This window comes from Podarcis filfolensis (assembly GCF_964270895.1).
Source record: "Podarcis filfolensis genome assembly, chromosome: 4".
Lineage (NCBI taxonomy): Eukaryota > Metazoa > Chordata > Lepidosauria > Squamata > Lacertidae > Podarcis > Podarcis filfolensis.
In genome coordinates, this window is record NC_139607.1 from 82,605,855 (window position 1) to 82,628,026 (window position 22,172).

Consider the following 22,172-nt stretch of genomic DNA (forward strand, 5'->3'; position numbering starts at 1 on the left):
TGGCTGCCATTCCCCTAGCTCCTCCCCTGGATAAGAACTGAAAGAGGGGGGGTTACAGCAAGGAAGGGGACCACTAACTTGGAGGGGAAAGTGAAAACACTTTTCCAATCCTAATTGCTTTTAGAAAGGGGTGGGGGAGAAGAAGAGCTAGTCTGCTGTTGCAGTGCATGCATGGTACCCACGGCAGCTTCTCTACAGGCCCACAGGTAAAAAAAAAAAGTCTGGCAACCCCTGATTTATGATGCATTCCGCATTTGTTTTAATCAACGCGATTTCATTGTTGGTCTGATGTTACTCGCCACTACTTTGGTGAGTAAAAAAGTAATTTTAAAGTACATAGTAATGAATGTCATTCATTTTAAAGTAGTAAATGAATAACATTTATTACTACTTTAAAATTACTTTCCTACTCACCAAAGTAGTGGTGAATAACATCAGATCAACAATATTATTCATTACTATTGTTAATTCACTACTATTAATGTTACTGGCAGTACATTAAATTTTGCAGCTAAATAAATTCAAGTTCAGCCGTTCCCTTCGGAGGCTTATCATTTTGCGCTGGAGGGAAAGGATGCCACACAAACGACACTCTGGAAGGAGGGACCTGAGGGAATCTGGGCAACGGCCCGCGTGGCAGAGCCCCCTGTTCTCACAGCTCTGGGAATTGCGTGACCCCCCCCAAACCCCCACTTACACGACGACTTCGCACCGCCACGTCCCGCTCACGGCAGCTGGGACGTCCAAGGTCGCCGAGGCGGGTCGTGAGGGAGGGAGGACACCGGCCACCCCGGTCCCGCCTCAGAGGCCACGCGGGCAAGACGGCGGCATTCTTGCCAAAGGGGTGGGAGAGAGAGGACGCGGCCGGAGGAGAACGAACGGAGACAACGAGAGGGATGCGAGGGAAAACGAAACCGAAAAGCTGAATAGGGGCGGGGGGGAGCGAAGTGAGGCGGAGCGGCGAGGCTCGCGCCAGGAACGAGCGGTGGGCGGGACCCACAGCGCGGGCTTCTTGCTTCTTGCGCGCGCAGCCGCCCTCGCGCTCCGACGAACGCGGGAAGGCGTGGCTGCTCCACGCTCACCCCCAATCGACGTGGTGTTTTCCATCCCACTCGCCTTCTAATCCCGCCCCTACTCCTACCCCCGCCGCCGGAAGCGGAAAATCTCCTGTTTTCGCTCCTGCTGCCGGAAGTCGGTGGGCGGGACGGAGGCTGACGGCTGCTGATGCTGTTGTGGAGAGGTTTTGGGCGCGGAGAGAAAGGGGAGCGCGGATAACCGCCTTTTCTGGGAGTTGCTGCCGCCGCTGCCCCGCTGGGGCGGGAAGGGTGCGGACCCCCCCCGTCCCTCCCTCAGCCCCCCTCACCATGTTACTGCCGTCCGACGTGGCCCGCCTGGTGCTAGGTAAGCGCGAGTGAAGGGTTCCTCTCCTGAGGGGGCTTCCGGGGAAAACGGGCCCCTCTTTTTGCTCCCTCCCGCCTGGCCCCGCGGTGTGTGTGTTTCTGGGGCCCACCGAGAAGGGCAGGCCAAGGGCGCCCCTCGCATCTCCCTTCGTTTCCAAAGCAGAAGAGGGACACGCCCGCGACGCCCCAACTCTTAATTCATCGCCGCCGCCGCCGCCGCCACACTGTTGTGTTATGTTGTGAAAAGCTTTGCTCCCTCTCCTGCACATATTGCTGTTCTTTATTTACTATTCCATAGCTTGCCCTAATATCAGAAATGTTGTGGATCGTTATTTTTGTACTTCACCCTCGCCGTCCTCCACGGATCTAAAAGCCAAAGCGCGGTTAATTTTGTTTATTGCTTTACTCCACCGTAGCCCGTCTTTTTCCACTAGGGTCAGGGGCTAAGGCGTTGTTTATTACTTATTTGTTACATATATATATATGCTGCTCTCCCAGCCGCCGACCTTTTATTCCCCCCTTTCTTTTCTTGCTAACATGGCTCCCGAAATGGCTTAGAATCACAAGATGGCTGTGTGTGTGTTGTGGGGAGAGAAGGAAGAAGGGCGATTTTTGTAGCTTGCTATTTTGGCTTTTCCTACTTGGTGGTTCTTTAGTTAAGGATATATTAGGTAGTGGCCTATTCTATCCATGTTATAAAAATATAGCAGTAGCTGTCATAAGTGAAATGTCAGTCTATGCACGGCATTGTGAGCCTAGGTCTTGCTGATCAGAAGGTCGGCGGTTCGAATCCCCACGATGGGGTGAGCTCCTGTTGCTTGGTCCCAGCTCCTGCCAACCTAGCAGTTCGAAAGCACGTCAAGTGCAAGTAGATAAATAGGCACCGCTCCGGCAGGAAGGTAAACAGTATTTCCGTGCGCTGCTCTGGTTCGCCAGAAGCGGCTTAGTCATGCTGGCCACATGACCCGGAAGCTGTCTGTGGACAAACGCTGGCTCCCTCAGCCTATAGAGCGAGATGAGTGCCGCAACCCTAGAGTCGTCCGCGACTGGACCTAATGGTCAGGGGTACCTTTACCTTTATTCTTATATATACTTGTACAAGGGCTGCCCCCATCCAAACTGGACTACAATCTTATGCATGGTTAGCTGGAAATACTAAACTGAATAAGATGCAAATGCTCCACCAAATAAGGTGGAACTTACTTCCTAGCATGAGTGGATTTAATGTCTAGTTCCCGGAGAAGGGAGTTGAATCATTGAATTGTAAAGTTGAAAGAAATGCTGAGGATCAACAAGTCCAATTGGGGCAATGCAGGAATCTCATCTAAAGCTTCCATGACAGATGGCCATCCAACCTCTGCTTAAAAACCTCCAAGGAAAGCGGGTCCACCATCTTCCAAGAGAGTCTGTTCCACTTTTGAACAGCTCTAACCACCAGAAAGTTCTTCCGGATGCTTAGTTGGAATCGCCTTTCTTTAGTTGGAATCCTCTTCCTCTCAGGAACTGGCAGTGATGCTTTGGGTTCAGCAGGCAGATGAGCAGTGTTGCACTATGTGTGCCGCTCCACCAACAGCTACTGCTCATAGGGGGGAGGCTATTTTATTTCCATAAATTCAATTTATAGCAAGCAAGAGAGGAACTGCTATCAGTAGTTTTTACAAACAAGAAAATATAACCAGCTGCTATTAACTTTGTTGTCAGTTAAATTCTTGTTTATATTCCCACTAAATTTAAATTTAATTATTAAAAATAGACAAAGCTATTTACATAATTGTTTAATAGCAGATGGTTTTGTTTTCTTTCATCATACCATACAGAGTGATTCTCTGAAGTCCACATGAAGACAAAAACACAGGAAAAAGTCACAATTGCTCTCAGTAAGGGAGCACTTGCACACATCTTGCTATAGATTTCACATCACTCCAAAGAGGAGTTCTGGATTTGTCAAATCCTAAATCTTGAATGCATTGCATTGTAATTAGGGTTCCCCACTACAAACAAAGCTTTGATGCAGACTGGGATCAATCTTCTCCTTGTCCACCCACCTGTGTTTGCTTGAGTGAAATCATGCTTTGCTACCCACGAGTTGCATGTGTCCCATCTTCAACATCACCAGACACCTACACATACTTTAATACGGTGCATAATGGGCTGGCATCACATGGTTGCTTTCCACATTGTAAGTTGTATATTAGTTCAGGCCACATGTGTTTAAATGTATCCTTTTATGTGTATACATTCAAATGTTATGTTTGTGTGTGGCTGCCAAGTGGATCAGACATGTAAAGTGGAGCTGCACATATTTGTTCCCACCACCACCGTGCATAAACAGAACAACAGGAAAAGCAATGACCACGCTGTTTCTTTGGTACATGGTTCATGTTTCCAGTTTGGTAATAAAGGCACAGATAGCAATATAAATATATATATTAGCAGTCTTATCATGGGTTGCATCCTCGTTCATACCATATTTATGTGAATCTATTGCGCACCTCAATTTTCGAAACCTTGAAACCAAAAAAGGATTTGCTGGCGCCATCAAATCTAATGTGCTCCCTAATTTTCGTGAAGTGATTTGGCCAAAAAACGTGCATATTACATTCAAGTAAATATGGTATTTTATAACTCTGAACTTTAAATCACTGAATTTCTGAAAATATTTATTGGCTTTCTTCAGAAAGTGTTTCTAGCTGTTGTTGTTGCTGGTTTTGAAATGGTATCGTAATACGGCAATCCTAAATTTATCTGCTCAGAAAAAAGTCCCACTGTATTCAATGAGATTTTCTCGCAAGTAAGTGTGTGTAGGATTGCCTTGTAAAAGAACACTCCATATAAACCAGGCTAGACTCCTTTTCACAGTGGAATGATCATTTTTAAAACTCATGATAAATATATGAGTTTAAGTATAATATCATTGGCTTTAACTTCTTTCCTTGTTCATATTGGCACAAAGGGTCAGAAAATATTTTGTCTGTTACAGGTTATTTACAACAAGAAAAGCTTTTAGCCACATGTCGGGCATTTATACTAGAAAGCTCAGATTTAAAAGAATACGCAGAGCACTGTACTGGGGAAGGCTTTGTTCCAGCTTGTTTACTGGTGAGTACATATTTGTGAGAAAGGTGGCTGTAAGTTTTGATCAGCCCCTGAGCTTTCTACTTTCCAAGATAGTTCTGCATAATGAATATTTCAACTTAAGGTTGATTCAGGTAATAAATGTTAGGAGCTCAGCCTACACTCGAGTAGGAGCCTGGTAGAAACACATGCCTGACTGGCATGTTCCCTCCCTCCTGGTCGATCATTCGGGAGCTTCAAAAGCTTTCTTCTGCCCGAACATCACAGCGACCGATGCCAACAGACACCAGCACACTTAGGGATCTGCAGAGCCTGCACAGTTCGCATGACAGACCCCAGCAACTCAGCATGTTGGCTAATCTACTTTATTTACATATAAACACACACGGAGCACTGCAACATGGCTCCCTCTCTCTCTAGCATCAGACAGCAAAGAGAAAGAACAAAGGACAACAGTCGCACTTCACAGAATACAGTAACACAAACATCCTGTCTCCGTCGCTTCCCACTCTGTGGAGTCAAAACATATACCGTCATGTGAAAGACAACAGTCCCATAACTGCAAATCATTTATCTAACAATAAATACCCCTCCACTGCATGGTGAGCTTTGGAGTCCACATGAAAATTGCTTGCTTGAGTCCAAATGGCATGCATAAACAATGTGCTTTGGATAGTCAAGACATTTGCAGTATGTTGTTGCTGGAAGTTGTGTAGTTGAATGCTGTTCTTTTCCTTTTTTTTCTTTAGTCTCTCTTTGGGAAAAACTTAATCACCATCCTGAATGAGTATATCACAATGAAATCGAAAGGTAAGAAGGGGTGTTGGGACTGGAAGATACAAGTTATAGATTTGGCTATTTTCTCCATTAGTGGGGGGTATATTGTGCAATATGTTTTCTTTAGATTTATAATCCACACTCTACTCGGTGACGTCAGGACAGAGTACATAAATTATTAAACACAATTATCTTTTTAAATAAAATTAATTCAAGGTGGCTTAAAATTAGTTTAGAATTTAAAAAAAGTCACCAATGAAAACAAAAGAGCAGGAGCAATAGACAAAAAACTTAACACCAGCCAGCCACTCAACAGCAGAAAGAAGGGACCAAGAAACTGCAAAGGAAGAGGAAAAACAAAACTAGCCCAGTGGGGACTGAGCAGGGTCAGAGCTGAGTGGCTGTTGCTGGGGGAAGGAGGAATGGAATAGAATATACTTGAAGTTTGCATGGCTGGCTGGAACCCTTAGCAGAATTTTTCAACAGTGTGACATTTTCTTACATACCCCACTTGTACATCTAGACTCCAAAAATGATCCTCTTTATGCTAAAGCAGCAGCGCCATTTTTAAAGAAATTAGAATCATGATCTCTTTATTGTGTAGTCTTTCCAGTTGATTCATAGATCAACCAGTCCTTTTCACATTTGACACAAGTTTTGTCTGATGTGTTTCTTTAAAGAAGCAACAAATGATGTTCCAGCAATGATGTCATCTTTATGGAAGAAGTTGGACTACACACTTTCTCAAATCAGGTGATTTGTATTGAAAGCAAATACTAGACTGCCTGTCACAGGGAACCTTTGTCATCTTATTATAGGGCTACATTTCTCCTATATACTTACTACGGTTGCATTTTTGGTGACGTCTTGGTGTGTTCGTACTGATTTTATCTCACTGATGCTTGTAAGTTATTAGACGTAGCATGCTGATGTTTTAAAGCTTTGTCTGATCAGAATGACAAAAATGGTGCCGAGGAAAGCTCCAGCCGCCTTTTATGGGCTGGGAGCGGACCACAGTGAAAACTGCTGCAGTCAGGTCCACTGGTGCAGTCTGGCGGGAACTCCTAAAGTGCTTTGTGGTCGGCCCAGTGATTTTCAACTACTGATTGCACAATGGAACTTGCACGGGGGGGGGGAGGGTATCACAGCTGGATGTGATGGGCCGTAACCACCACCCACCCCAAACTCTGTAAGCAGCCACTTCTGCAACCAACCCCAAAGCACATATATAACACTTCCAAAATAAAACCAAGCGTATTTACTACAAAATGTTAATCAGGGTGATGGTGTATTTGAAAATATACACTTGTATATTGAATTCTAATTTCACTTGGCAATTTGATTGTTGCAGGAGCATGCAGAATTCTGGTGCATTTTGTGCTCATCAACGGGGTATGTATCTGAAAACATCTATTTTACGTAATCTGAATTCACCCCTCTAAAACCTTTCAACTTTTCCCAGTCCAAGAGGAAATCGACTGGAAATCAGTCGAATTCATTTCAGTATGACTTGTACATCATAATATACTTAGAATTGCAATCTTATTGTAATAAGAAATTTTCTGAAATATTTATAGTAGAACTGTTAACATTTGACAGTGTAAATGTGATGGATTTGGCCCATAGAGGCAGAGCTTAATATTTCCGTGGTGTATTAAAGCTGGAAATCCTTTATCTTGTATCTCTGAAGTAAGCATTGAGAGTTTTGTTTTCTTCATCACCCACCCAACAGACTGGCAAGTTCAGCTTGTCACTGTACTAGTTCAGAGTGATTGGAAGTAGGGAAACAACAGTTGTCCTAATCTGGAAGTGATCCAGGAAAATGCCATGTGTTATTTCTGCCGTTTAAATCAGCTCTTAGACTCCATAATCCTGGAATGTGGACAAACTCTTTTTCCTTGTAGCATGTGTCAACACTCCTGAATCTTGTGTGTGATTCCATAGTAGTGCCAGCAAGCAGCTGGCTGCCTCTTTCAGTAGTTGACACCAAATCTATTTAGCAACAAAACTAACTGCATTCCTGATTTGGTTCAAAATTACTTCAGGGGTGAAGGAACATTTGGTTTTACTGCAGTGCCACAATTCAGCTCTCACAGTAGTAGAGGCACAGCTTAAGAAACTAAGAGTCTGTTGAGATGGGCTCCTATCTGCTTTTATTTTATGTCTTTTTCTAGGCCGCACAAGAAGTGCAATTGCAGATATGAAAAAGCAGAGATGTATTCCGCAATCACTTCCCTCAAATTCAGGGTCCTCTGTAGCTCATCAGCCAGGACAACTGACCTCTGCTCCAATGGCAGCCACACAAGTTATTCTTAAACCAACTGTAATCCCAGTTATGGCCCAGACAAGATCAGGTTCTTCATTGGCACACCAGTGCCAAGTACAAGAAAGCAATATTAACAGTAAGTTTAAATACTCAATTCTGTGGTCTTTTGGAGGGTGTTCCAGGGGTTGCACAGTTTAGCACAGTGTTGGGGAACCTCATCCTTGACCTCCAGGCCTCCCTATCTGGCCTATGGGACTTTCCCCAGTTCACACACCATCCTGATCCACAACCCAGCTTCACAGCCTCTTTAGGTGTTTATTCCTGTCTGGAATAGGTCCTACTGTCTTTAGTTTATCTAGATGGAGGATAGAGAGGGATGTGTGAGTGTGAAGAAACTGGCTTACTGTACAAAGGAATAAAATTCACATGTGTTGCTCCACGTACTTTTGCCTCTGGCCCTGCCCACTACTGAAATGTTGCCACCTGAATGTTGCCCAGAAGGGAACATGGCCTTGGGTTGAAAATGACTCCCCACCTCTGGTTTAGCAGATCTCCCTCCCCACTTTCAGAGACCTGTCAGGTGCAGGAGGTTCTGCCTAAAGAGGAGTTCTCCTATCAGTTGTAGAAACCTCTGCGACTATTCCTGTCCCAACAATGAAGAAGACAAAAAAGATGTCTTCTGGAGATGAATCAGAGGATACGCATTATCCCTATAAGCTGGCGTACTTCTTTTCTTTTTCGTTGAGACCAGTGGAAAAGAAAGCCATTTAAAAACAATACAGCCACCCCACCCCACTTTCTACTCTAGCAGTGTGAACTGGCAGGGCTTTGATTTTTTTCTGCTCCTCCACCCTGGGTTCTTCCTCCTTTGCCCCCAGTTGTTACTGGTCCTTTGTTTTCCATTTGTGTATGTTTGTGAGAGAGTGGTTAGAATGGATATGCTGAAAGAGCCAGGTGAACTGAAAGCAATGAAACTGGCTTTCTGGCACTAAACCTGGGAAATGTGTTAGAATCTATAGTTTTCCCTGAAAACACAACAAAACATCCTCATGACCTGGTTATTTGAGAGATCATCTTATTGATTTTACACCCAGTAGGTCACTATGTTCTTCTACATGAGAGTTTCTCCTTGACATTCCTAAAATAACTGAATCCCACTCCACAGTAACCCCTAGCAGGGTTTTCAGTGCAGCTGCTCCTTTGTTGTGTGGAATACCATTACTGCTGAGATAAGACAGGCACCCACTGCTTGTACCTGCTGATCAGTTAAATATATTTTTGTTTCAACAAGCTTTTCCACTCAGATGAAAAGGTCTGTCTTAGGTGTTCATTATCGATAGTTTTAAAACCCATCTTTACTTGTTTTTTGTACTGCTTAAAAAACCTTTTCAGGTATTGTTTCTGTAAATTGCCTTGAAACACATGTGGAGGACAATAAAGAAATAAAATGGGGAAAATATTTTGTTTAAAAAAAGAGAAGAGGGAAATGTCTACCGTATTTCAATTGCCTGTTGTCATTTGTCATTGCCTTTCCTATTGGCAACAGAAAATGTTTGGTAGCCTAAAAAATCTTAACCAGAAGCAACATTTGTCTCACTCATTTTTTCTTTTTAAAGCAGGAGACACTGCAAACTTGGTTTCTGCACCCCAAGAACGGAAGCTTCACTCGAGCATGGTGTCTCCCGGAAAAAGGAAAGGGTAACTGCTAGTTCTTGGCTAATGTGTTTTATTATGAATGTCCTTTATGTTTTGAAGGGCACCTAATCCTCGATTTACAACAGTGTATTCACCCTGCTCCTTTTTACTATTCCCTTCTGTATGAATTCATTTGAAGTTACTTCCCTCATTTCTGCCCTCAACCATAGGGCTGCATAGTTGTGCTCACTTACCTGGGAGTAAGCCCCATTGTACTCAATGGGACTTACTTCTGCATAGACATGTATAGGATTGCATGGTTAACCTTGTGTCTCCAGACTATAAACCATTAGGTTATGCGGCAAGTATTCTTAACAGTTGTTGATCTCGGTTAAGGCCACTAAGTTCCTCTGAGCAAAGAGCAGGAGGAATGAAATAGATAAGATTTACAACATGAGCTGCAGTAAATGTCCTAAATTTATGTCTTTCTCATTTCTTTAAACTTCTGAAATACTTCAGTGACTTCCAGAAGAAAAAAAGCATTGTATCATCGGGGTCACAATTATCCAATTGTGATTTACGGGACACTCCAATGGTGGAAGAAGAAAGCTCACCCATGGAAGAAGGAAGTGAACAGCTAGAACTTATAGAGGGTGACCTTCCAGTAAGCCTTTTTAAAAAACTGCAGAACAGCATTTACTTTCTTTTTTCTACTCGCCTTTTGCTTCTCCTTCCCCACACCCTTGCAGTTTGTTATTGCAATTCCAGCTTCATTTATTGCTATGAAAAATTCAGGTAGTAATACATTTCCAGACTTTCCAGAGTGTGTCCCTTTTTGGTATAGCTTATAATGGTGTTTCTGGGCCAACTTTTAAATTTAATCCAGAAAGGTTTAGATGTATGACATGTAGTCGCTATGTCTCTGTACACACATGAACGTATAAAGGTCCAGCCCAAGAGATTTTGGCACCTGAGGCAGACACCAAAATGGTACCTCCCTCCTCACCAGAGAAGAAGAGGTCAGGGAAGAATTATATCAGGAACAAGGGGTGGAAGAAAGATTGACATCGGGATCTGCTGTTCCAGTGGACCCTGCTGCCTGAGGCGGTCACCTTACCTTGCCTCATGGGTAGGCTGGCCCTGAATGCACATAATAAACGTGCATAAAGTATATAATAGTATATAAAGTATAAATAGGACTTAAATCTTGCTTCTCTTAAGATTGGTTTGGAGACGTGAGAGCAATTTAGAATTGGTATACTAAAAGAATCATAAAGACCCTGAGGATTATCTAGTCCAACCCCCTGCAATGCAGGAATTTTAACTAAAGTATCCATGACAGATAGCCATCCCACCTCTGTTTAAAAACATTCAGTGAAGGAGGCACCTCTGGATAAGGGGGTGGGGTGTTACTTAATAGTGCTGGTAGAATCAGTTTTTCTTTTCTTCTTTAGTAATTTTGGACTGCTTCAAATTTGTTTTCTAGCAAATGATTATTGAAAATGCCAGAGAGAAAATTCTGAGCAACAAATGCCTTCAGGAGAAGCTAGCTGAAAACATTAACAAATTCTTGGGCAGGTAAAAGAACTTTCTTGACACCTCCTGTTCCAAATCTGTAAATTATTTTGGAAGCCTGCTAATTATTTGTAACTGTCTGTTTCAGTGATGGCAATATTTCTCAGACAGCAAAACAGGCAGACAGTGGCCCAACAATACAAGAGTCCTCAATTGATGAATTCCTTGGTCTTCAGGTAAGTTTCCAAGAACTAATGCACACTCATATATAAAATGTATTTGATGCCTGGCATGCATTTGTAAGTGAAAAAGCACACCAAATAGTTAAAGAATCAGCCCACATTTCTTACTTCAAAGCAGACTGCATTACTTGTCACCCACTTAGCCAAGCTGCAGACCACCAGCCATGTATGACAGCCATCAGGGCTTGATAAACCACCTTCTTTTGCTGTCCTCATGGGACTGCAAAACCAGGGATGTTAGCAAGGCCAAAGCAGGCCACAGTATGCATTTCTTGATGGCTTGCAAGTTGTGCAGACCTTACAAGTAACTGAGGCACAGTTAACTGGGATTATTATTACCCTGAACCTTATTGAAATTAATGAGAGCTGTACAATAGCACAGTTACCATCCTTTGTGACTATCAATCAGTAGGACTTCTCCTAAAGAAGTTCTTGATTGTGCTTAAAATCATGGTTTTGGTTGCTATGTCTACACCAGGCATCCCCAACCTTCGGCCCTCCAGATGTTTTGGACTACAATTCCCATCATCCCTGACCACTGGTCCTGTTAGCTAGAGATCATGGGAGTTGTAGGCCAAAACATCTGGAGGGCCACAGGTTGGGGATGCCTGGTCTACATGATGTTAAGTGAATTTTATTTACAAACTGAGTGGTACCCAACTACATTCTACTCAAGAGTAGACTGTTTGAAATTAATGCCTATAAATTAGTAATACACATTAATTTCAGCTGTCCTACTCAGTATGACTAATGTCGGATACAGAAACTGAAGTTGATGTAGTTTCGTAATGAACATTATTTCAAATATTTTTATATGTTTCCAACTACTGAGCCACTGTATTTTGTACTGACTGAAGTTTCAGAACCATCTTAAAGGGAAATAACACAAAGGACAGTTAAGCAGTATAGCATACAAATATTGTACACTAATAGCAAGCTTGATTGTCTGAATATGGATATGTTTGTAGCCAAAACACTACCGTCTGCACACACATGGGGCAATATCTATGGGTTTAGAGAAACTCCATGGTTTCCAAAAATTGAAAAACAGTTCACTTGGGGAAGAAGAACCCAAACAGCCCAGTGAAGACTGAGAATGCTTTAAGGGCACAGAGTGCTTGCTGGCTATCAGTTGAGGCAGAGTGAATAGGAAAACTATATCCAAGGGCGGGGCAGATGAGAATGGAGTACCCAGGAAAAAAGAGTATGGCTGTCTGGGTAGAACCCTGAATTGGGAGTGTTCTGCACAGCTGATTTGTTGCTGATCCCAATTTATGTGTATATATTTCCCTTGACCCCTTTTGGAACTATAGTAGATGCAAGTGCAGTCAAGATGGTTGGTTTCACTTCAGCTCCTACCATCGAGGTCAGGTTTATTTTATAAATTCCTTCTGATTTTTCAAGGTTTTCTTCCTGTTACCTTTCAACATACATTTTACGTCTAGAGAGAATAGTTTACATCTTCTAACTTACTTGTGGCTTATTTTTATATCACCTACATAGCAGGGTGAAATTCATATGACCGAAGAAGCCATCCAGGAGATTCTGGAGCAAACAGAGTCAGATCCAGCATTTCAAGGACTCTTCGATATATTTGATTTTGGTGCGGGTTAGTTATCACTTTGAATACTTGGTAATGAAAGGCTAAGGGGTGGACTGGTTTAATTTCAGTGGGTCTATTCTGAGTAGAGCGAGCATTGGCTACAGTCCTAAGTGCTGGCCAATTTCATATGTTGAGAAGTCGGTTATCACCACTTATGAGTTTTGTAGGAACTTGGCATATTGTGCCTCATATTGTTGTGAAGTATTTATGGGTATGGCACTTCAGCATTTATGTAGCTGTCTGTAACTGATGCACACCAGATGCCAGACATGCTCACAGAGGACTCCCTAAATGTGTGGTCTACAGTTCATATCTAGTTTGTTAAATGCCAAGTGGTACAAATATTTGGAATCAATATTTATAACTTTTGCTCTTCCACAATTGCCCAAAATACTTTTATGGATAATTGATTTAGTGGAAACAGAAAAACATACCTGATTAAGGAATACATGTTAGGTATAATTTGTGCATTGAATCAAATATTAGTACCCTTCCTGTTTATTTTTTCCATTTCTTTTAAAACAGGTAAAGCTAAGGGTGGTAGAAATGCTTCTCACAGTATTTCCACTCAGAATGGAGGACTAGAGAATGCAATCTTAGTGGACGAAGAAAGCCTAGGAGCACTTGAAAGTTTTATTGCAACAAAGGAAATCAGTAAGCACTTCTTCAAAGCTTTCCAGTTATCTTCAATACTTGCAGAATGTCCTTTTGTTCCAGGGCCTAGAATGTTAATTGTTAACCCTGCACAAATGATAAAACACTATTAAAGACTGGGAGATTTGAGATGTGCAATTGTGGACATGTTAAAATTACTGTTACTGCAGTCCTGTGTACACAAAGTAGGAAGTGAATGCTATTGAAATGGATGGGAGTAACTTCTAGATAAACATCCAAAGGGCTGGGCTGCAAGTTGCTTAATTGACATTTGAGTTTCTTGGAGACTTCAGTCTTCTTTTGAAAAGGTGAGCCTTGTTGTTCTTTATATAGCCTAATGATAACAGCTGCTTTGACTTCTAACCAAGGTAACTTTGTCCCCTTCTCTCCTTTCCGTAAATCAGCTTAGAATGACAGCTAATGCCAACTGTTGGCTTTGGAGCTCAAATGCCATTCTGATTACAAGTCAGTAGCACAAAACTAGATTTAAGTACATGGGTTAAAGTAACTCCCCAATACTAGCCTGAATTAGTTTCTGTATGCTTCTGTTTACTGCTGCAAACCATTACCAGCAAGATGGAGATTATGCAGACCACAGGTCCTACATTGTGGTGCTAAAGTGGTGCTTCAGGTTAAGATCAGTTTCAGATTAAGAATGGACCTTCGGAACGAATTAAGTTCTTAACCCGAGGTACCACTGTACTCTTCTGTACATATAAGGGTGGGTTTGCTGGGGGTTTTCTTCTAAAGGGGAGAGTTTCAGATGCTGGATAATGGTCCTCTCTGGATAAAGGGAGGGCAAAACAATGACATGGTTCTTATGGGGCCAGTGCAAATTTTTTAGTATCTCCATGGAGGTTTTACAATGTATGGACAAAAGTGGTGTAATCTATTTTTGTAACATTATTCTGGTGTAGGGTGTCCTACAACACTAGATTGTAGTGAAACTGTTGATCTGTTGCAGGTGATAATTCCCGAGTAACTCTGTCATACACAGAAGATCATTCAAAAGAGGCACATGTTCCAAAGACTGGTTGCAGTGGTAGTGAAGTCACCTTGGAAGAACACCTGGAGATGCAAAATGTAGAAGTTGAAAAATTTCCCAGGGACTCTAAAGTGAGGAGTGAAAGTGACTCTGTAGAAATGGGAATGGCTAGCCAAAGAACCAAGCACAATACAGTCTTTGAATCTGAGCAGAATCATGTCTCTGACCCAGAGTTCAGTGGACACAATGTAGGCTCCTGCAGCAAACAAGGAACATCAGCGAGAGACGGTAGAACTGATAAAGACCTCTTATGTCAAGATCTTCAAAACTTGCCTCATTTGCAGTATGATCAGTTGGGTGCGATGCAAATCTCACCGTCTGGAGGAGCAGAGAGTTGTTCATTGTCTAATAATATACTCAGGACAAATGCAAAATTGCTATCCCCTCTGAGAACTGCCCAAAATGAAATGTTGAAAGGAACTATTGCAGCCAACTCTAGCCATTCAGCAGAAGCCAATAAAAGTCTAGAGCACATAATGGGACAGCCAGCTGAACTTCCTCTACCTGGCCAGCAAAACCCAGACAGTCATGCTGCCTCTGATTGTCAAAGCCAGGATAAAATTGAGTCTGATTCTGCTGCAGCATTTGTAGCAAATGCATCTGATCCAAATGCTATAGAGCTCCAGCTTGAAGTTGTGGATACTTCCAACAGCCTTCATTCAGATGATCAGCCTGTGCACCAGGAACCTTGTTCAAAACCTCAAAACCAGAAATTGGAAGGCTCTGAAATCTCACAGATAGAAATGCAAGAGCCATCATCTTCCACAAAATCAGATGCAGATAGCCTATTTCGGTCTTCTGATAGTGAGGGGCGTTCAGAGAGATCTACTGAGAGCAACCCCACCACATCTGCTGCGTGTTGCTCTCCTCTTCCAGAACCAGTGGGAGAATCAAGTCCAGGGAACAAAGAATCGGGCAGTGTTTCCTCTAGTAGTCAAGCCACAGATGGAGATCCCTCCAGCGTAGTTTCCTTAAAAATCATTATCAGCGATGACCCATTCATTTCAGCAGATGCCGAGCTGAACAATGCAGTTTCCAGCATTGCTGGAGAAAACTTGCCGACTATAATCCTGTCCTCGCCAGCTAAATCACCAGCCAAACTAACGGGACCAGCCAGATGCATAACTTCGGAAGAGGTTGAAAGAACTGGGGATTCAGCTTTGGTAGAACAGAATCTTCTTGTGCTCAGACCTCAAGACTCTGTCACGAGTACACTCAACATATCAAATGAGGAGTGTGCTGTTTTTTCCATTGCTGGGACATCCAATGTTGCCAAGGATGGGGGATTTATACAGCTGATGCCAGCCACAAACACATCTTTCTGTAACTCCAATGGTGTCTATATTGCCACCTGTATGACTGAGCCAGCTTTAAATGCAAACGTTACTCCATCAAACTTGGTTATGTTGCCTGGCAGTTCAGCATCTCTTGCATCGCAGGTTCCAACACCACAGCAGTTACGGACTCCTCCTAGAACAAGCAACTTGTTTGCCATGAACCCGCCAATGTCGCCAAACTTTTCACAGGGTAACTATTGGTTCAAAACCGTAACTGAAGTTTGTACTGGTTTTGGTCATAAGTCTGTTGCTTTACTATTTAAATGAGTTAGCACTTACATATTACATTGCTCTTCACTTGTAGGTAACTTATAAAATGTGTTTATGGTAGCCAGATGCAAAAATCATGCAGCTGATTTCAAAACAATCCAGTTTCCCATGGGCAAAATCACATAATAGAAGCAGAAGGGTTTCATTGTATGGTTTACTTTCAAATGGTTCCTGTGGCCAGTAATATCTAAACCTTGATTCCATGGATTTAATACCCATTTAGCACTATGGAATTTGTGCTTATCTTGTTACAAGTCAAAAATCAGTGGGTGGCAAGTAAATTGACATATTTGCTTCTTTAGAATTAAGTACCAAGGATATTGAGTGGTATGCATATGCATTCAAGTATGAAGAAAAGTTGATTTAAGAAATCTACCCCTGTGGATTAGAGGCTGAGATTTCTTTGTTTCTGGATCTCACTATTGCAGCCCACGTAACTAGTCTGGAGTGAAAGCTGTATTCTGGCTTGAAGTTTGTTCTAAAAATGGAATGAGAACTAAGCAGTATACTAACAGTTGCCTCATCTTTAGGATACCTACTGGGTTGCATGATCAGTGATCATGGATAATGAGAGCTCCTGTCCACGACATCTGGAGGGCACTACACTGCTCACCTCTGCTATAAGGCATTAAGTTGATGGTTGCCTTGCACATCCCCCTGAGTTATTGTTTGAAGCTCTAGACTGGAGCACCTAACCAATATGTTGAGATGGGAGAAAGCAAAACAAAGGAGCCCTTCCTGGAATTGAAATGCATTGGGGAAGCCTGGTTTCTTAGGAACACATACACAAAACAAGGGCTTCTGCATTTGTTCCAATGTCAGGACAGTCGCAGGGGTTTCTTTGATTCTTTTCTTGCCTTATTGTTCATCTGCCACACAAATAGTTGCTAAAATAGATGTGAATGCAGGCAACGTGTCAGACATTACTTCCTCCCTATAGCTGTGTACCTAGCAAAGGCTGGGTCACTCCCATGCAGAAGAACATATTCCTATTTTAGCCCTTTGTTTTAGAGAACTTGCTGTCTGCAACCTGCTGTATATATAGGATGGTGTTCTTCATAGCAAGATATCTCAGCTTAGTAGCAATAATGTGGTTTATTTACTGCTCTTTCTTTAAAGAGCTTATAGCTGCTTATATAGGGTTCCCAGGGAGTCTGCCTTCCAGGTAGCTTACGGAGTCATACACACTTAGGCTTACTGGTAGAACAGTGCCATTTGCCTTTGGACCATTCTCTAACTTTGGATGATTGGCACAGAGAGTGAGAGAGACTCTCTGAGTAAGTACTAACAGCTTGCTCACATGAGTCCTTTGATTTTCAGGTTCTGCCATCATAATCGCATCTCCAGTACAACCTGTGTTGCAAGGAATGGTGGGAATGATTCCTGTATCTTTAATGGGGCAAAATGGACACACATTCTCAGATCCTTCCCGTCAGGTAAAACACTACTGCTAAATTTCTATACTGTCATTCTTGAGTTGGAAGATCTTGTGAGAAACCTTCATTTGTGCTGCTTTCACTTTTTCCAAGGTTCTGCACATGCCAGTACAGACTTCTTTGGGTGGTGGTGTTCCTAAACTACCTCTCCCTCCCAAATCTCAGAGGATCCCAAGAAACAAGACAAATACAGGTGAGCTAGTGATGTGGCTGAAGGAAGGGAAGTCTATTTCTAGCATGGGAAGAATTCATAGGTTACCAGCTCAAATCTGATTCCTTCCTCAGCAGCCCAAGATACTCAGTTCTGCAGGTAGAAACTATTGTGGCAGACTGTATAACATGTTTGACTTGTCTTTTTCTTCCATATGAACTTATTTGAAACCTAGAATATGCTGCTTTAGATGCTGTCAATTTTTTAAAAATCCAGACTTGTTTCTTTTAATTAACAGTTTGATTTTTAAACAAATGTTTTAGGAAAGTTGGTACCTGGTGGATCTGAGCCTATAAATCGTCCTGCTTCTCATGCACAAAGGTCAGTTAAGTTGCATTGCATAAAATGCAGGGTTTTTTTCTCAGTTCTCAACATTTCTGGGAAGGCACTCGCGTGGTAAAATATATGAGCAGTCCATAGTTATTTCTGCCATTTGCAGTGATAATGTTTAGGCATTGCAATCATGGGAGCTGCTGGCAAACATAATAGTGATTACTAAATTCACACATTATATTTTTCACTTGAGTGGTTTGGACTCTTTTCTACATTGTTCCTTAGTAGCCTTTGAAATTTTGGCTTATAGCAACTGATAGGGAGTAGAAACTTTCTTGCAGCTCTTACTTTCCATTTGTTCAAAGAATTTCGTTTTAAAAATAGTGGCAAACATGTATTTTAACATGAATGTTTAAATGAGGGTTCAGAAACTTTATTGGGTAGTTAAATTAAAGTGGGTGTCTCTTCTCCCTATTAGTTGCCTTCAAGGCCTTGTTCTTTAGAAGAAAAACTTTTCTGGGATTTGGAGAAGGAGGCACCTCTAGAGCTTAGCCTTCCTTTGCAATGAAACGGTCCTAAGTTTTTAAGGCCCGAGGTGGTTTTGTGTACATGTTTTGTGACGGGTAAAGTTCACAACTGGAAAACCTTTAAAATTAATTCTGTGCTTTTTAATTTATTTATTTTTACGTGCATGAAGGGTGTTCTGCTTCTCTTCACCCTTTTGTTATTTCAGTAAAGCAAAAGTTGAGCTATTCAAGATTTTTAAAATGAAGGTGGGGATGTCCCCTTAAACCAACTAGTTTGGTACTCTCTGCTGCTAACATGGCTGAGTTTATAGCCTTCAGCAATAGCTTTTAAAAATACACCAAAATAATTGAAAATAGAAATTTCATAACAGGATTGTCAGATAATCCCTACCCTTTTCCCCCATTCAGAAATGCAAACTCGGACAAGAATGTTTGTGCAGAATTGAAAAAGAAGCTGGAGACAGTTGCTCTTGACACCCTGAGTTCCGCTTCCAAACAGAATGAAAGCCATAGGAGAGTGCTTTGCTTTGACAACACTCTGGCTGCTCCAGTAGGAAGTATTCCAGCATCACAGAAAGAAAGGAGTGAAAACCCTTTATGCTCTGGGAATTCTCCCAGCGCTGTGCTTTCAACTGCTAAAACTCAGTCCTGCAAGAGGGAACGAGAGAGAACTTTGCCTAGGATTTTATGTAAGCCTGATATTACTAGCAGAAACTTGACTGCAAAGGACACCCAATCTGAGAAGAGACATTCAGGTCCAGGATTGGCATCGGATGTGTTAAGAAAACAGACTGCAAATAAAGAGAACGAATTGGAAAGGGCTGTTGACAAACCCCCCCAAAACCAGGAGGTGGCGATTCTCTCAAACGGCCAACAGAACGTTAGCCTTCACAATGAGAAGAACAGCTCCTCTGCTCAGGAACTGACTAAAAAGCAGGGGCTGCAGCCAAATGCAAATTGCAAAATTTCAGCAGCTTTACCTTCAAAGGAGCCAAAAAAAGACCAGAACAGGTCTGCCAACCAAGCCCATTGTTTGACCAGTCCGTTAACTAAACAAGCTGTGGAAATGCTGCATGACATTCAGAGGCAAAGCCCCGCTAGTAAACTTCCTGAAAATGTGGATTTGCCAGTACCACGCACACCTTCAGGAACTGGCGATAGACACTCTGAGGATACCTTTGATATAATAAGGACACCCACATGTAGACGGTATAGTGAAGACAGTACAACACCAAGGATCATGGTCCCTCCAGCTACTCCTGACTTGCCAGCCTGTAGCCCAGCTAGTGAAACAGGCAGTGAAAACAGTGTTAGTATGGCTGCCCACACTTTAATGATACTTTCACGAGCAGCCATTGCAAGGACTAGTACCGCTACACCTCTTAAAGACAATACGCAACAGTTTAGGTCTTTGAGAAGTGCAAAAAAAAGGAAACCAGAAGACATGGTTGAATGTGAGAGGAATGCCCGGACTGCCAGTAAAAAAGATATGCAGAACTTTACAGTGCCAATAAAAAAGAAGAAAGTGAAGGTAAGTAAACTAGTCCTTTCAAACATAATTGCATGGTACTGTTTCTTTTCCAGCGCAGCACCTACAGGCAGAAGAAGAGTTAACAGCTTTTAATCCCATTGTCTAGCTAAATGGCCCAGAATGGGAAACATCATAATGTATCCTGTAATATGCCTTTTCTCAAGCTCACACTGGCATTCCTAAACTAATGGAAACGGTTCCTTCATTTTTTACTTGTCACAACTTTTCAGAAGAAATCTTTGGCTGAGGAGACATCTCCCCATCTTTAGAGCTTGTCTTAATGAATCTTTAGAATCACAGTTGCTTGCTTAACCAATGTTTGCAAGCTAGCCTGTATTGGCCTGCTGTAGTTGTAAGAGACTGCAGGTATTGCAACCTTTATGATTATTTTTTTAATAGCTATGAAGTTTTGGTACACTTACCAGTTGACCATTTAAGCCTATGTCCACTGTTGGACTACATATACTTATATATAGGCTTGAGAAGTAAACAAAATTAGATTGGGGAAGAATCTCAATAGCTGTTGATGCAGAACATTTAAATGTCACGGGTCAGGGATGGTTTGTTCCAAAGGTTGATTTTGCCTTTTGGGCAGGATGAGACGTGATCCTGGTTTTTAATTTATTTAATGCCCAAAAAGTGGTGGGTGGAAAGCAGCCCAATACTATAAGTGTAGGCCTGCATAATCCCAAAGAACTGTACAAGCTACTTTTGAAAAAGACAGGAGATCCCACTCATTGGTTTATACAGATAAACATGTTTTTGTGTTGAGTTCTGTGGAACTAAGCAATTTTTAAGCACCTAGATCTTGTTTGCCTAAATGGTTGTGTGTTTTTTTCCTTTTTCAGCAGAAGAAGCTACCAATCGCATTTCCTGCTGGAATGGATGTGGATAAATTTTTGTTATCTTTGCATTATGATGAATAAAAACTGAACTGTTCATTGGTCTTTTGCAACTTTGAGGTGAAATAACAAAATGGGAGTGCAGTTGATGCATTCAAGTGTCACTGCATATTTAAAAAGGCAAGCTGGTTCTGAAGAAAGTTGCTAGCTTATAAATAACTTGGCAGATCAACTTCTGAGAAAGCACTTAATGTACAACCAGTTAAGTTTGCACAGTTATACTTGTGGGGATAATGTAAATATTGTACAGCTGTTGAAGTTGTAAAACAACAAGGTACTACTTTTATTAACACTGGGGGTTGGATGTGTTTTGCAAAATGTGCACATTAACTGCTCAGACATTTTCAGTGTCATACATTGTTGAGCCAAATTACGCTTAGAAGCAGGTTCTGTTGAATTGTGGAACTTGCTTTCCAGTCATTGTGCTTGGGGTTATAGCCCAGGACAGATAGCTGGCTCAAGTTGGAAAACATAATGTAATGGTTAGCCAAGTCTTAAATTGGATAGCTAGCTAACTTCTAACGATAACAGTTCAGCTTGTCTTACAGTGGGAATTTCCCCAACCTGGTTCCCTTGTGCCTGTCTTTTCCTCTAGTTGCAAATCTGTTACAATAAAGGCTTTTTCAACTTTCTTACTATATTTACGAATATTAAGAGGCAATTTATTTTTATTTCATTTAACTTTAAAATACACCTGTAAATGACACTAACCCAGTGTGGTGTGTTTTCGAACATTTCCTAAAAGTTGTTGTATTTAACACACACCCTTAATAGGAATTCCTCTTCCCAAAGAGATGTTTGAACCATGACTGCCGTGAATTGGGATTTTTAACTGAAGCCGTTGACAATGGAGGAGGGGGGAATCTGTTGTCTCCTTTTTCTGGTACAGCTCCTCAGGAGGACAGGATTTACTAAAAAGGATACCCTATAGAACCAACTGCTCTGTTGTGGTGTGGCTAAAGTTCAGCCACAATGTTATCAGTTGTGAGAGAGCAGATTACTCTCACTAGTGTAGCTTGGGAATCCCTACAATATAGCTTTGTTCAATTTTTTTTAATTTTCAGCTGCTTTTTAATGTGGAAGCAAATGATCACAGTTGCTCAAGGTATGCAGCTCTGGCTATTTTTTAGAGAAACTTTATATCAGTCAAGAAAAGTTTGGGAGGTAGTACCTTGCCAGTATATCACTTTTATGCAAACATTTTCCTCCGTGTTTATGAGGTTCCTGAGCAGTCCTTTGTAAAGGTATAATAGCAAATGTTAGGTGCAACATCCAGTTGTGTCCACTTTCTTGTGCAACAGGATTTACAATTTACCATATTTTTCGCTCTATAACACGCACCTGACCATGACATGCACATAGTTTTTAGAGGAGGAAAAGAAAAAAAAATTCTGAATGAAACAGTGGGTGTATCATTTTTGTGCTTCATGCTGTGGCCACAGACATGTGATTTGACGGTGAGTTTGGGGTAGC

At 41.9% G+C, this 22,172-nt stretch overlaps 2 protein-coding genes across 16 annotated transcripts in view; one reads left to right on the top strand and one right to left on the bottom strand.

Moving 5' to 3' along the window:
* ATM (ATM serine/threonine kinase) overlaps positions 1–1,048 on the bottom strand; it is a 53,226-nt gene extending 52,178 nt beyond the window's left edge. Inside the window, exon 1 of one of the 3 annotated variants that reach the window (XR_014546980.1) lies at positions 698–957. The gene's annotated coding sequence lies outside the window, so the exon portion shown is untranslated. Of the gene's footprint in view, positions 1–697 lie in introns of all 3 variants that reach the window. The other 2 variants (XM_083608920.1, XM_083608919.1) reach the window with 2 other exon arrangements.
* A 138-nt stretch (positions 1,049–1,186) lies between these two features.
* NPAT (nuclear protein, coactivator of histone transcription) lies at positions 1,187–21,343 on the top strand. 13 transcript variants are annotated; one of them, XM_083608959.1, is made up of 18 exons: positions 1,187–1,401; positions 4,381–4,499; positions 5,225–5,285; positions 5,933–6,005; positions 6,604–6,644; positions 7,427–7,654; positions 9,138–9,216; positions 9,673–9,817; positions 10,640–10,731; positions 10,817–10,904; positions 12,414–12,513; positions 13,039–13,167; positions 14,132–15,739; positions 17,140–17,255; positions 17,349–17,448; positions 17,730–17,787; positions 18,675–19,797; positions 20,649–21,343. In XM_083608959.1, exons 1-18 carry the CDS (start codon positions 1,365–1,367, stop codon positions 20,721–20,723), a joined length of 4,272 nt encoding a protein of 1,423 aa, XP_083465085.1. In that variant the 5' UTR covers positions 1,187–1,364; the 3' UTR covers positions 20,724–21,343. The 13 variants fall into 13 exon arrangements, with proteins under 13 accessions (XP_083465085.1, XP_083465083.1, XP_083465074.1 ...); XM_083608957.1 differs by having other exon boundaries at positions 1,193–1,401; positions 20,646–21,343; XM_083608948.1 differs by having other exon boundaries at positions 1,194–1,401; positions 9,135–9,216; positions 12,414–12,519; positions 20,646–21,343.
* Positions 21,344–22,172: the final 829 nt, after the last annotated feature.